The sequence below is a fragment of the Aquarana catesbeiana genome, linkage group LG10, assembly GCF_042186555.1.
Source record: "Aquarana catesbeiana isolate 2022-GZ linkage group LG10, ASM4218655v1, whole genome shotgun sequence".
NCBI classification, from domain to species: Eukaryota; Metazoa; Chordata; class Amphibia; order Anura; family Ranidae; genus Aquarana; species Aquarana catesbeiana.
In genome coordinates, this window is record NC_133333.1 from 56,095,086 (window position 1) to 56,110,385 (window position 15,300).

Below are 15,300 nucleotides of genomic sequence, written 5' to 3' on the forward strand. Positions count from 1 at the left end.
GCAACAGAATGTATTTTGGGGTGTAATTCCACATATACCCATGGCATGTTTTCGCAATAAATCATTTAGTGACAACTTTGTGCAAAAAAAAAAAAAAAATGTATTTTTCCCGCAACTTGTGTCACAATATAAAATATTCCATGGACTCGACATGCCTCTCAGCAAATAGCTTGGGGTGTCTACTTTCCAAAATGGGGTCATTTGGGGGGGTTTTGAACTGTCCTGGCATTTTATGCACATTTAGAAGCTTATGTCATACATCACCCACTCTTCTAACCACTTGAAGACAAAGCCCTTTCTGACACTATTAACATGAAAAAATATTTTTTTCGAAAGAAAATTACTTTGAACCCCCAAACATTATATATTTTTTAAAGCAAAGGCCCTACAGATTAAAATGGTGGGTGTTTCATTTTTTTTCACTCAGTATTTGCGCAGCGATTTTTCAAACGCATTTTTTGGGGAAAAGACACACTTTTTTTAATTTTAATGCACTAAAACACACTTTATCGCTCAAATGTTTTATGAAATAAAAAAGATGATCTTAGGCCGAGCACATGGATACCAAACACGACATGCTTTAAAATTGCACACAAACGTCCAGTGGCGACAAACTACATACATTTTTAAAAACCTTTAAAAGTTACCACTTTAGATTTACAGAGGAGGACTACTGCTAAAATTACTGCCCTCGATCTGACCTTCGCGGTGATACCTCACATGCATGGTGCAATTGCTGTTTACATTTGACGCCAGACCAACGCTTGCGTTCGCCTTTGCGCGAGAGCAGGGGGGGGCAGGGGTGCTTTTTTTTTTTCTTTTTTTTTTTCTTTTTTATCTTATTTTGAAACTTCCTTTCATTTTTTTTTTTAATCATTTTTATTGTTATGTCAGGGAATGTAAATATCCCCTATGATAGCAATAGGTAGTGACAGGTACTCTTTTTTGAAAAAAATGGGGTCTATTAGACCCTAGATCTCTCCTTTGCCCTCAAAGCATCTTACCACACCAAGATCAGTGTAATAAAATGCTTTCCCAATTTCCCAATGACGCTGTTTACATCCGGCGAAATCTAAGTCATGAAATGCTCGTAGTTTCCGCTTTCTTAGGCCATAGAGATGATTGGAGCCATTCTGGTCCTTGATCAGCTCTATGGTCAGCTGGCCAAATCACCGGCTGCATTCTCAGGTTCCCTGTTGAGACAGGAGAGCCAGAGAAGAACATGGAAGACGGTGGGGGGGGGGGGACATTCCCTCCCACTGCTTGTAAAAGTAGTCTAGAGGCTAATTAGCCCCTAGGATTGCTTTTACATGAAAGCCAACTGCTGGCTGAAAAGAATGATACCAAGATGATACCTAAACCTGCAGGCATCATTCTGGTATAACCACTCAAAGTCCAGCAACATACCAGTACGTTGCTGGTCCTTGCAAAGACCAGGATTGTCAGGACAGGAGGGACAATAATAGTGGGTGTCACGCCTATATCCACGCTTGCTGCAGACACATCTTTTTTGGGGGTTAGTTTGGTAGGGGTACTCGGGAGGACATAAAGAAAATGCCTCTCATGCGGGGTGTACTAGGCCGCTGGTGCTTGCCAGTTCACCAGAAGGAATAGCGGCGCTAGTACTGCTCTGCTCCATACGAGGGACCTGCGGTTCCTGCACCTCAGAAACAGCAGAAGAAGATTGGGGTCGGGTACGCCTGACCTTGGCATGGACCACAACTCCGTTGTCAGAGCTATCTGTCATGGAGCCGCTGTCGTCTACAGGATCGTATTCTGAGCCTGAATCTGACAGATGAGTGACTTCCTCTTCACTATCTGTCATGCTCAGAAACGTGTAGGTCTCTTCACTACTGTACCTTCGATTTGCCATTTTAGGCTCTAAATTTAGTGGTACACTAGTGAGACTCACAGGTAAAAAAGCTCCTGATTGTTAGCGACTGATTCAAATGCTACGCTACTGACTCTGCGAACGCTGCAGTTAGGTGTTTAGTGTTTTGTAAGTGACAGTGATCGATCGATACTGCACTTGGGTGGGCTGGGCTGGGCCGGGCGGAGGGGCAAAACGCAGGTGCTAGCAGGTATCTGGGCTGATCCCGCTAACACTGCGTTTTTGGGAACCCTAAACTGCTGGGGATGCTAGTATAGATCTGATCGGATCAGATATTGATCCGTTCAGATACTATACCACTAATGGAGGTGTATGCTCCGTGCGTGGGTGTTAGTGGTACTGGCACTAACCTGACGCTGCCTGGGGCGATGCAGACCCTATCTGACCCTAAAACCTAACTTGTATCACCCGCCGGTTGATCAGGGGATTTTATTAGGTAGTATATGGGGGTCCCTGACACTATAAATTGCTGACGGCGTACCTAAATACTTACCTCCCTAACTAACTTCACCTGTGATACTAATACAGCGATCAGAAAAAAAATGATCGCTTAGTGACACTGGCGATGGGGGGTGATCAAGGGGTTAAAACTTTATTAGGGGGGGTTAGGAGGGGTACCCTAGACCTAAAGGGGCCTAACACTAACTGCCCTACCACTTATAACTCTCACAAATGACACCAATGCAATAATCAGAAAAAAAAAAAAAACTGCTATTGGTATCACTGTGACAGGGGGTGCAGGGGAGTGATCAGGGGGTGAAAACTGTGCCTGCATGTTCTACTGTCAGTGTAGTGTTGTGCAGACTTACTTGGATGTCTTTTCTCCTCGGCGCCATAACGAAAAGGCTTCCCGAGGAGAGATGACATCACTTCCTCTGCCGCTGTTTACATTACAGCAGCAGAGGAAGATTTTCATTCGTTGGGAGCGATCGCGAGGGAGTGGCCACAAATGAGTGGCCTTCCCCTCAGCATTGATCACTCCCCTAACGATGCCGACCGCCTCGGGCACTGGGGGGGGCGCGATGCGCCCCCCGCCCGCGGGAGGCAAATCACGTACCAGGTACGTGATTTTGCCTGCCCATGCCATTCTGCCGTAGTATATCTGCGTTAGGCTTTCGGCAAGTGGTTAAAGAGCCGACCTACAGCTACGACGGCTCACCCAGGGGAGCCAACCTGCCGCAGTATAACTGCGGCGGCTGGTCAGGAGCCAGTTTAAAAAAATGCAGACATGCTGCATTTTTACACAACACACCACAGCTCATGCATGGTGTGAACAGAGCACATACGGAGTACTTGTTTTATCTCTGTACTTATGGTGAGTCTGCATCCTTCTTCCCAAAGGTAAAAAAAAATATGTACAAAGCTTGCTAATATATAAGGGAGGAATGCACTTCGAATTTAATGGAAAATGTTCAGATGTCATGATTTTTTTTCTCATATCTTTACTATGGTGATCACTCATTCTTGCTGCTGTCACCCTTTCAGCTAGAAGGTGTTTGCACAAAACACATCATTTACTTTGCAGTGTGGGAAAGTAACAACAATCAGCATTTGTGGCTCACCATCATGTACTGTAGAATGCTCTTGCTCATAGATTGTTGATTGACTGTTGATTGCATGAGAAGTAGACTGGGCACTGCACCCTCTCCCATCACTTGTGGGGCACCGCTTTGCTTGGGTGTTCTCATTGTAGGGGGCGGGAGTTAGGAGGAAATGGGCCTTTTGTGAAAGCTGTAGGGAAGGAACAGGAGTCAGCCTTTATGTGGTGCTACTGAGCTGGTGCCTCGCTATTTACATAACAATACTGCCTGCTGCCCGCAATTTACATAACAATACTGCCTGCTGCCCGCGATTTACATAACAATACTGCCTGCCGCCCGCGATTTACATAACAATGCTGCCTGTCACCCGCGATTTACATAACAATACCGCCTGCCATCCATGATTTACATAACAATACAGCCTTCCGCATGCAATTTACATAACAGTCAGGGGCGTTGCTAGGTCTACAAAGGATCTGGGCCTAGAGCCCATAGCAGCGTAGTAAAGAAAGTCATACACTTGGGTGGGCATACACATGTATATACAGTAATATACTTGTGTGTGTATATATCCCCAGAGAGCCTCCCCCTTGCATCAGGGTCCCCAGAGAGCCTCCCCTCCCCTTGGGGACCCCTGCACAGACTCGGGGCTATGGGCCCCAGATTCGGGGCTATAGCTCCAAAAGCCACCCCCTAGCGACGCCACTGCATAACGATACAGCCAGCAATTTACATATTAATCGTGTACACACGCAGAGCAAACAGCATTAATGACTCACTGGGCTGGGCCTATCTCAAAGCAGGGGCCTGGAGCTACAGCTACAATAGCCCCTATGTTAATCTGGCTCTGTCTGATGGCCATTGTCACCAAGACAGAAAGTGATAGAAAATACAATATTTCAGTGCTGTCACCAGAACAAGTAGTGAGGGGAGATCTTTCAATGAGAACATATGTTCTAGTGCAGGGATATGCAATTAGCAGACCTCCAGCTGTTGCAAAACAAGTCCCATCATGCCTCTGCCTCTGGGTGTCATACTTGTGGCTGTCAGAGTCTTGCTATGCCTCATGGGACTTGTAGTTCTGCAACAGCTGAAGGTCCGCTAATTGCATATCCCTGATCTAGTGATAACTAAAGATTTTTGTAGAAATTTCCTTTAACTTCCTGTTGTGTCTTTAGGACAGCATGTGAAAAGAAAACTCCCCAACTGGACACAGGGAGCAAAAAAGGTAAATTGACAGGGATTTTAACTGTTTTGTACTATATTAACAACTGTAAAAACATTTTGACTGTACACTCTTTTTTTGTACCCAAATACCCAGTAAACCTGTACTTGAAAATGCCCCTTTTATCTCGACTTCCTTCTGAAAAACAGGAGTGCAGCTATGAGAAGGTATCTAGAAGGTATCTAATCAGAAGGTCAGTAATATTCTTTTTATGATCATGTCAGGAAGAGGTCATTTTAATGCTCATGACTAGGGATGGGCCGAACACCCCCCGGTTTGGTTCACTTCCAGAACATTCTAACGGACCGAAAGGTTGTCCGAACATTCGAACACCGTTAAAGTCTATGGGACTCGAACGTGAAAAATCAAGTGCGAATTTTGAAAGGCTAATATGCAAGTTATTTTCCTAAAAAGGGTTTGGCAACCTGGATCCTGCCCCAGGGGACATGTATCAATGGAAAAAAAAAGTTATAAAAACTGATGTTTTTTCGGGAGCAGTGATTTTAATGAAAAAATAATGAAATAGTGAAATATTCCTTTAAATATCGTACATGGGGGGTTGTCTATAGTATGCCTGTAAAGTGGCGCGTGTTTCCCGTGCTTAGAACAGTCCCTGCACAAAATTACATTTCTAAAGGAATAAAAGTCATATAAAACTGCTTGAGGCTTTAATGTAATGTTGGGTCCCGGCAATATGGATGAAAATCAGTGAGACAAACGGCATGGGTATCCCCCCCCCCCCCCCCAGCCCATTACCAGGCCCTTTGGGTCTTGTATGGATATTAAGGGGAACCCCGCACCCAAATTAAAAAAAGAAAAGGCGTGGGGCCCCCAGGCCCTATATACTCTGAACAGCAGTATACAGGTGGTGCAAACAAGACAGGGACTGTAGGTTTGTTCTTATGTAGAATCTAAAAATGGGTGTGGCCTCTATATCTAGTAACTAAGGATAGGGATTGGAGAACTCGTACCATCATCCAGAAATCTATGAATGAAAGCTTGGGAGCCTGGTCCCCAACCAGGCTACCATAAGGACATGGGGGCAATTGGTAATTGGGTAACTATCGCGGTACGTTGGAGCAGTAAAATGACAAAGGTACAAATGTGAAAAAGATAAAAATATAAAATGTTTTATTCATGCAAATACATGAACAATTACACATTAAAAATGATGACAATTCATATATATCACCAACATAATCAACCCCGGATACAGGGGAAAAAAGCAGTGGGACAATTTGAAGACAGATAGCACCTCGACTAGTTTCGTGGACGGTAGCCGCTTCATCAGGAAGGTATCTGTGAATTAGTTAACAGGTAATCAAAACACAATGCAATTGCACAAAAGCATGAACAATGAAAAAACTTTTATTATGGTTATAATGCCTTTTAATATACAGTATAAAGGAGGGGAGGGAGCAATGTCGCTTACCTGTTTCCCAGCAGGCATCAAACGCGGGGCACCACCAAAGGGGGGGTCTCCCGCGGCGACTCCGGGGAGCTAAAAATCGCATGGGCTGGATTCTGGGTAAATAAAGTGAATGAAACGAAGGGTAGGTATATTGTGAAAACAAGACCAAAAAGTGCTGGACCGGTGAAAGGATGGTGATGAAGGTGAGTAGTGTAATAAAGAGAAGTGGAAAACAAAATAAATCAAAAAAGTGAGAATGAAGTGAAAAAGGTGAATAAGGTGAAGGAGTGAACAATGTACTTGTATAGGAACCAAGTGCTCGAAAAAATCAAATCAAACAATGAGTGAAAAATCAAACATGGGTGAATGTGAAGGGAAAAAAAGTGAGGGACGATAGACGTGATGGGTGCAAGAAGTATCTGCCCCTTTATGACAGGCGACGACGCGTGGTGCCCCTTCTGGACGTCCTTCCGCGGCGGCCCGGTGAACTCCCTGGTGGAGGGGCTGATCCCGGTCCCAGGACCGCCCCCTCCGCTTGCACTTGTCCTGGCGGGGACTCGCATCCCACGGCCATAGGATAGGTGCACATGCGCGCGCGGTCCTTGTGCGCGTGCCCAATGCGGGAGCCCTGACCCTGTGACGTCGCAGGGTTGAGAGCTATAAGTGGCAGGCATGCCACCTGTTTACTCATGGTCTGGACTCCAGGGGCCCGTTAGTGTACACTCCAGCCAGATTGGGGTAAGTCTCCCGGGGGAATTCACTAATATTGCACCCTAGTTGCAGCGCCCCTTATCCTTTGGTGCTGGCTATTGGCCTTGTTAACCCCTGTTATTGTTCTCTTTGCCCCTCTCAGGTGACTTTGGCATGGGTGGATTTGCCCTTGAAACTTCCACCCCCTGCTCCCTGTCTGCAGTTATATACACTTAGGCTGCATGCTGAGACTTCATCTCACAGCGGGCTTACTCGTTTCGGTACCCCCACAATGAATCATTCTATTACCAGGTATATGCTGTGCTCTTCACTTCTTTTGGTTCATCCGTCTTCACTCTTTCTGCACATTCGTCATCACTCCCCTTTTTCCCCCCTCCTTTTTACTTTGTTTTCTCTTTCCCCTTCATTTCCCCTTCCCCTCGCGTGCCTTCCTTCTTCCCCTTTCCCCTCCCCTTATCTTCCTTAACCTTCCCTTCCCCATTCCCTGCTCTGTTCCCACTCACTCCTTTTTTCCCCCTTTCCCTCCTCCCCTCCCATCCCATATCTCTCACGATTCCTTCACTCTTTTCTTTCTTTCCCCCTTTTCCTTCCCCTTTCTATCCTTCTTTCTTTCCCCCTTTTCCAACTCCCCCTCCTTTCCTTTTCCCCCCTTCTTGCTTCCTATCACTTCACTTCTTGCACCCATCATGTCTATCGTTCCCCACTTTTTTTCACTTCACATTCACCCATGTTTGATTTTCCACTCATTGTTTGATTTGATTTTTTCTAACACTTGGTTCCTTTACAAGTACATTGTTCACTCCTTCACCTTATTCACCTTTTTCACTTCATTCTCGCTTTTTTTATTTTGTTTTCCACTTCTTTATTACACTACTCACCTTCATCACCATCCTTTCACCGGTCCAGCACTTTTTTGTCTTGTTTTCACAATATACCTACCCTTCGTTTCATTCATTTTATTTACCCAGAATCCAGCCCATGCGATTTTTAGCTCCCCGAGTCGCCGCGGGAGACCCCCCTTTGGTAGCGCCCCGCGTTCGATGCCTGCTGGGACACAGGTAAGTGACATTGCTCCCTCCCCTCCTTTATATATTAAAATACATTATAACCATAATAAAAGTTTTTTCATTGTTCATGCTTTTGTGCAATTGCATTGTGTTTTGATTACCTGTTAACTAATTTCCAGATACCTTCCTGATGAAGCGGCTACTGTCCGCGAAACTAGTCGAGGTGCTATCTGTCTGCAAATTGTCCCACTGCTTTTTTCCCCTGTATCCGGGGTTGATTATGTTGGTGATATATATGAATTGTCATCATTTTTAATGTGTAATTGATCATGTATTTGCATGAAAAAAACCTTTTATATTTTCATCTTTTTCACATTTGTACCTTTGTCATATACAGCTATTTTACTGCTCTACCATACCGCGATAGTCCAATTGCCCCCATGTCCTTATGGTAGCCTGGTTGGGGACCAGGCTCCCAAGCTTCCATTCTTATGTAGAATCTGTTTGTAATTTGGAACAGGTACATTCTGTAAGTATAGCTCCAGCCAAAAAAATCTATTTTAAAGCTTTTTGGAAAACATAGGGAAGGGTTATCACCCCTGTAACATTTGTTTTGCTGTCTGTGCCCCTGTTCAGAAGATTTCACCTCACTTTCTGTCCCAATGTCAATTGGAATTTGAAAATGTGGGGTTTTTAAGGGAAACAAGGATCGGTGATAATTCAGTGGAGGAGACACCTTTTTCCCATACAGTAGAGAATTTCCCTTCCTAGGGGTAGATTTCCTCTCACTTCCTGTTGCCTCCCTCCGTTTGTAAGTAGGAGTCGTTTGTAAGTCGGATTTTTGAAAATAGGGGACCGGGACCACCTGTATATACTATACGGCCTGCCCTATACACTCTGCGGAAAATTGGGCCTTAGGTGTTGGTGATACCAGAACACTGTAAGCCCTCACAGTTACTCTTGATGAAAGTGTGTTTGAACACGCACTCCAGGAATGGCCTACAGACAGGTATACGCTTGGCTAGACTATATATACACAAGCCTGTATATATGTATATTAAATGAACTGCAGTTCACTCAGTCACCTGCCTGAAAGTATCTTTGAACTCGTACTCCAGGAATGGCCTACAGTCAGGTATAGGCTTGGCTAGACTATATATATATATATACAAGCCTGTATATATATATATATATTAAATGCAGTGCAGCTAGCTGAATCAACTGCCTGCCTGAGGTATATTAGAAACAGTACACCAGGAACGGTCTGCAGTGAGATGAAGCTAAACTGTATACAGTGTATATATATATATATATATATATATATATATATATATATATATATATATATATATATATACACACACACAAAGCCGGGATGTATATATATATACTAAATACACTGCCGCTAACTGTATCGCCTGCCTGCCTGAAGTATAGTAGCAACAGTACACCAGGAATGGTCTGCAGTGAGATCTAGCTAAACTGTATGTAGTGGATATATATATATATATATATATATATATATATATATATATATATATATATATATATATATATATATGTGAAATACACTGCAGCTAACTGAATCAACTGCCTGCCTAAAGTATATAAGTATATTAGAAACAGTACAGCAGGAACAGTCTGCAGTGAGATCTAGCGAAACTGTATGCAGTGAATATATATATATATATATATATATATATATATATATATGAAATACAATGCAGTTTACTGAATCAACTAGAATATACTAGACTGACTGTATATATATATATATATATATATATATATATATATATGAAATACACTGCATCTATCTGAATCGCCTGCCTGCTCAAACTAAATGAAATGACACTCTCTCTGCCTCTCTCTTAACAACGCCACCAACACACTACACATGGCTGACGTGCAGGCGGCCTTATATATATATATAGTGTGGGGCGTGGACTTAACCCCCTGAGCCATAATTGGCCAAAGGCACCGTACCCCTAACCATTCACCCAAAAAAAAACAGTGTAGTGTAAAAAACAGGTGGTGGTTTTTGACAAGTGCTTTATTATAAATTAAGACTGTCCCCCTGTGGTAGCTCGTGGTTAAATTATAAATATATATAAAATAATTTATAAAGGAAGCATAACCATATGGGGATTAAATGCATATTTAGCAAACAAATACATTAGGATGGGAGAACATTTGTAATGTATGATCTGGTATTTGATAACAAAAAAAGTAAAACTAGAACAGAATACAATGGCTCCTCTGAGTGATTTCTCTGACTTTTAATATCCTCTGATGTTCATATATCTGGTACCTAAAAGTCTATTAAAATGATTGTATTGGCTTACCAGATGGTATTACAATAACTAATACAATTTGCATTCTGTTTTTATATTGTATAAAACACAACTTCTTTTCCAAAAGAGATGCAGTTGCCAAATACATCTGGCGTCACCCGGGGCCATCTTTCTGGTTGGAAACCAGACGTTTTACATGCTTGTCTTCTAGCCCTCGGCCGGAGTGCTGTGTTTGTGAGTAAATCTGCTTTTTATGACTTTTCAAATAAATCATTTATACGGAGAGCACTAGATTGTTCCCTTTCTTTATCCATATGTGCTATGTGACCATCGGCCGGATCGCTTAGGATCAGTACCCCAGGTGTGGGTCATATGCTGTGTGACCTTTACAGGTTGAGTATATGAGGTGAGAGGCTGCAGTATCAGTGGTGGATGGACTGAAATCACCTCTTTAATATTTTTTGTTCAAGATTGCACCTTTAGGAGGTTCTTCTCATTTAGAAGATTAGTTCTTTCATCAAGCAGATGATTCTATGGACTGTTTAATATAATTGCGGTGCACTTTATTTTATTTTTCCAGTTGACAAATACTCTTGGTATTGTGTTAAACTCCAATTCCTAAACTGATGTTAAGGGTCTTTTTCTTTTCCAAAAGTGGAGAGAGGTCTGCAGGAATACCAATCCATTCTGGAAGGAAGGCAGCTTCATACTTAAAGACTTTAAGGAAATGAGAGTCGGGCAGCGTGTAGTTTGTTAAATAGATGGTTTCACCACCTACTAAGTAGCCCACCCAAACACCAAAGGTCCCTATAGTCATGATGGTGTGGTTACAATGTGCCAAGAGGGCAAAGTCCCGTTCTGGGGATCCCTCTTTACCATCTCCAGCAAAGTGAACATCTCCCAGTGAATTATCAATGTTCTCCTTACACCAGTCCATCCCGTTACTGGTTACAATAAACATTGGGTTTTCATACTTATTTCTGAAATAGTCCATGGCCTTTTGCAAATATCCTTTGTCAGCAACTACCCCTTTCCACGTGTTGGGCATAACATGCACATAGTCCCCTCGACGAACATGTATACCTACAAAAGTCACATTTTTTTTGTCTCCTCGCACATTGTTTAGATATGCATAGGACTCTTCTTTAACAAAGTCATGGAATGTAAATTCTCTGAGAATTTCATCTTTTATGTGGTGGTAAAATGTAAAAGAACATGGGTAGCCACCAAGATGAACATATTCTCCTTCAATATGTCGGTATTCATCAGACATCCAGTCATGAAGTCCGTAACGTCTCCATTTTATGCGATTAGCTACATCCTGGTGAAGCACTGGCAATGTTATCTTAAACATCTTTGATAATTGATTGTGCATCTGTGGCAAGATGTAGGCCTGTCGGTCATTCATCCTAGCAAGAGAGTAAAGTGTAGCATACTCTCCCATTAAGTTACCTAGGCGACCAATTGCATTGACAGTCCACATACCAGTCAACGATTTTGGTTTCTCCACAACTATTGCCTTGTTAGTGGGCAGTTCTTCTGTTGTAGAAAGTGGTTTGCTTTTTTTCATAATGTCCATAAACACATTGATGTTCATGTTGCTAGTAAAAATGCAGGAAAACTTCATAATGACAAGGCAAACGACAGTAACTCCTATGGTCCAGAAAAGACATTTGATCATTTTGCCAGGGGACTTAGCTGGAGACAAATTAAGAAAAAGTACACATTAACAAAAAACAATAAAAAAATCTAATAAATTATACATGTGAAAAGCAAAGTCTGCAGACATGTATGACAGCTAACCCAATTTAAAGTACATGTAAATTAAATTAACAAGGAGGGTACCCTATACCCCTTTATCAAGAATGAGGTGTATAATAGAGGACTAAAAAGCTTTTCAGGAGTTAAACTAATGGTCATGTGGGTACAGTACTTGACAAGGCTTTGAGGGAGCTGGAAAGCCTGTAACATCATTTCTGTGTCCCATGCTGGGCTATCTATTATAACAATGTCAAGGTTGACAATGCCCCTGCTACTTTGTAATGCAGTTAGCAAGCGTTGTTACCCTAAAAGAGTTGTCAATAGGCAGAAAACCAAATTGATGAAATACTAAATTTTATTGTAAATTAAACATGAAAAGTGAAAAACATATAAGTGAATGCAGCGCTAATAATACTGTAACAAAAAAAAAAAACACAAAAATTAAAAATGTGTCAAATATTCAGAAGTGGTGAAAAACCTGATTAAGTAAAAAAGGAAAACTAAAGCAGAGTCTCCAATGTAAAATATATGATATTATATAAATAGTGAACCCAAATGGACAATACGTAATCTATAGATGGCAAATAATATGAATAAATACCAAATATTGTAACGAATAGTCAAAAAATTATAAATAGTGAATCCACAAACGTGTTCCAAATGAATGAAAACAAGTGTCCGTGGAGCATCACTTAAAGCAGTGAAATCAATACAATCAAAAAGTGATAAAGAGATATGTATATTGAAACTTCTCTACAGTCCCATTAATAATAAACAATGAATCAGAAGGCATCCATGTGGGTTTGAAGATGAATTGTGGCCATGAGGTTTGTAAAGTAGAACCCAATCTCCAAGTAGATATATACACCCGAAGTGAGTATGTAGTCTCCTTACCAAAAACAATGACCACAACGGCGGTTTCACCAAGCACAGGGATTTTGGTCTCCCAAAAACCTAGCAGTGGATGTCTCCAGTTCCTGGATCTTTAATACTCGGAAACATAAACAAGAATTGCGTCCATAGTGCAGTATGTAAAAAAATATTTATTAAGCTCAATCAAATTGCACTTACGACATGAAGCTGATAAGCGTGCGGTGTGTCAGTATAAAATATGTCGGTGTCTCCTCGGGCTTCCTCTGCCTGCTGCTCGCTATACCATCGATCTCCATAGAGAAAAACGTGATGACGTCAGAATCACAGGCCCTCCCTACGCGTTTCATCACGATAGGACTTTGGGGGATTGGCTGCTGTGAAGACGTCCTATCGTGATGAAATGCGTAGGGCAGGCCTGTGATTCTGTAATTCAGTGATTTTAATAAAGCTTAAAGTGAAACAATAAAAGTGAAATATTCCTTTAAATTTCTTACCTGGGGGGTGTCTATAGTATGCCTGTAGCGCATGTTTCCTGTGTTTATAACAGTCCGAGAGCAAAATGACATTTCTAAAGGAAAAAAAGTAATTTAAAAGTACTAGCGCTAGTGCCGGCTATTAATGAATTGTCGGTCCCGACAATACACATAAAAGTCATTGAAAGTCATTTGGTCCCCCAAAATTCCATTACCAGACCCTTCAGGTCTGGTATGGATATTAAGGGGAACTCCGCGCCAACATTTTTTAAAAAATGGCATGGGGTTCCCCCCAAAAATCCATACCAGACCCTTATCTGACCACGCATCCTGGCAGGCCGCAGCAAAAGAGGGGGAGGGGCAAGAGAGCACCCCCCCTGAACCATACCAGGCCACATGCCCTCAGCATGGTGAGGTTGTCCCCATGTTGATGGGGACAAGGGCCTCATCCCCACAACCCTTGCCCGGTGGTTGTGGGGGTCTGCAGGCGGGGGACACCCAGATCCATGCTCGGATAAGGGTCTGGTGTGGATTTCTGGGGGAAGCCTACGCAATTTTTTATTTAATTTTGGCGCGGAGTTCCCCTTAAAATCCATACCAGACCCTTCAGGTCTGGTATGGATTTTTGGGGGGAACCCCACGCCCTTTTTTTAAAATTTTGGCAGAGAGTTCCCCTTAATATCCATACCAGACCTAAAGGGCCTGGTAATGGAATTTTGGGGGACCCCCACGCATTTTTTTTTTTTTTTCAATGACTTTCAATGATTTTTATGTGTATTGTCGGGACTGACAATTCATTAATACCCGGCACTAGTGCTAGTACTTTTAAATGACTTTTTTTTTCCTTTAGAAATGTCATTTTGCTCTCAGACTGTTATAAACATGGGAAACATGCGCTACTTTACAGGCATACTATCGACACCCAGGTACGAAATTTAAAGGAATATTTCACCTTTGTTGTTTCACTTTAAGCATTATTAAAATCACTGCTCCCAAAAAACCTTTTTTTTGCATTGATACATATCCCCTGGGGCAGGACCCGGGTCCCCAAACACTTTTTATGACAATAACTTGCATATTAACCTTTAAAATTAGCACTTTTGATTTTTCATGTTCGTCTCCCATAGACTTTAACGTTGTTTGTGTGTTCGAACAAATTTTTTGCCTGTTCGCATGGTCTGGATGCGAACCGAACAGGGGAGTGTTTGGACCATCCCTATAAACTATGCTTCTTGGAGTTTGTTAAGGGACAAGGGGGGGGCTTCAGTAACCAAAACTGCAGGGTTTATCCTCATGACATATAACAGAAAGCACCTCCATGGTTAACAGAGGACAGAATTAAAATTAGACTTGGGAAACAACATTAATAAATCACCGGGACCAGACGGCTTGCACCCGAGAGTACTTAGGGAACTCAGTCAAGTAATTGCCAGACCATTGTTCCTAATTTTTACTGACAGTCTACTGACTGGAATGGTACCAGCTGATTGGAGAAAAGCCAATGTAGCACCAATATTTAAAAAGGGCCCAAAATACATCCCTGGGAATTACAGACCAGTTAGCCCAACATCAATACAGGCATACCCCACTTTTAAGTACACAATGGGGTTTATTTACTAAAGCTGGAAAGTGCAAAATCAGGCTCATTTCTGCATAGAAACCAATGAGCTTCCAGGTTTTATTACCAAAGCTTAATTGAACAAGCTGGGGTTGGAAGCTCATTGGTTTAGTGAGTCTGATTTTGCACTTTCCAGCTTTAGTAAATAAACCCCATTGTGTACTTAAAAGTGGGGTATGCCTGTAGTATGTAAACTCTTGGAGGGGATGATAAGGGACTATATACAAGATTTTAGTAAAGAGAACGGTATCATTAGCAGTAATCAGCATGGATTCATGAAGAATCATTCTTACCAAACCAATCTATTAACCTTCTATGAGGAGGTGAGTTGCCATCTAGATAAAGGAAGGCCCGTAGACATGGTGTATCTGGATTTTGCAAAAGCATTTGACACAGTCCCCATAAACGTTTACTGTACAAAATAAGGTCCGTTGGTATGGACCATAGGGTGAGTACATGGATTGAAAACTGTCTCAAGGGCGAATTCAGAGGGTG

At 42.2% G+C, this 15,300-nt stretch overlaps 1 protein-coding gene across 2 annotated transcripts in view; it reads right to left on the reverse strand.

Annotated features, from left to right (window-relative positions):
- Nucleotides 1-9,821: 9,821 nt before the first annotated feature.
- The window catches only part of LOC141110702 (galactoside alpha-(1,2)-fucosyltransferase 2-like), a 67,705-nt gene continuing 62,226 nt past the window's right edge, over nucleotides 9,822-15,300 (reverse strand). For both annotated transcript variants that reach the window (XM_073602217.1, XM_073602218.1), the window contains one exon: nucleotides 9,822-11,778. In XM_073602217.1, the coding sequence (XP_073458318.1) occupies nucleotides 10,685-11,778 (1,094 nt within the window). In that variant the 3' untranslated portion in view covers nucleotides 9,822-10,684. The remainder of the gene's footprint in view (nucleotides 11,779-15,300) is intronic.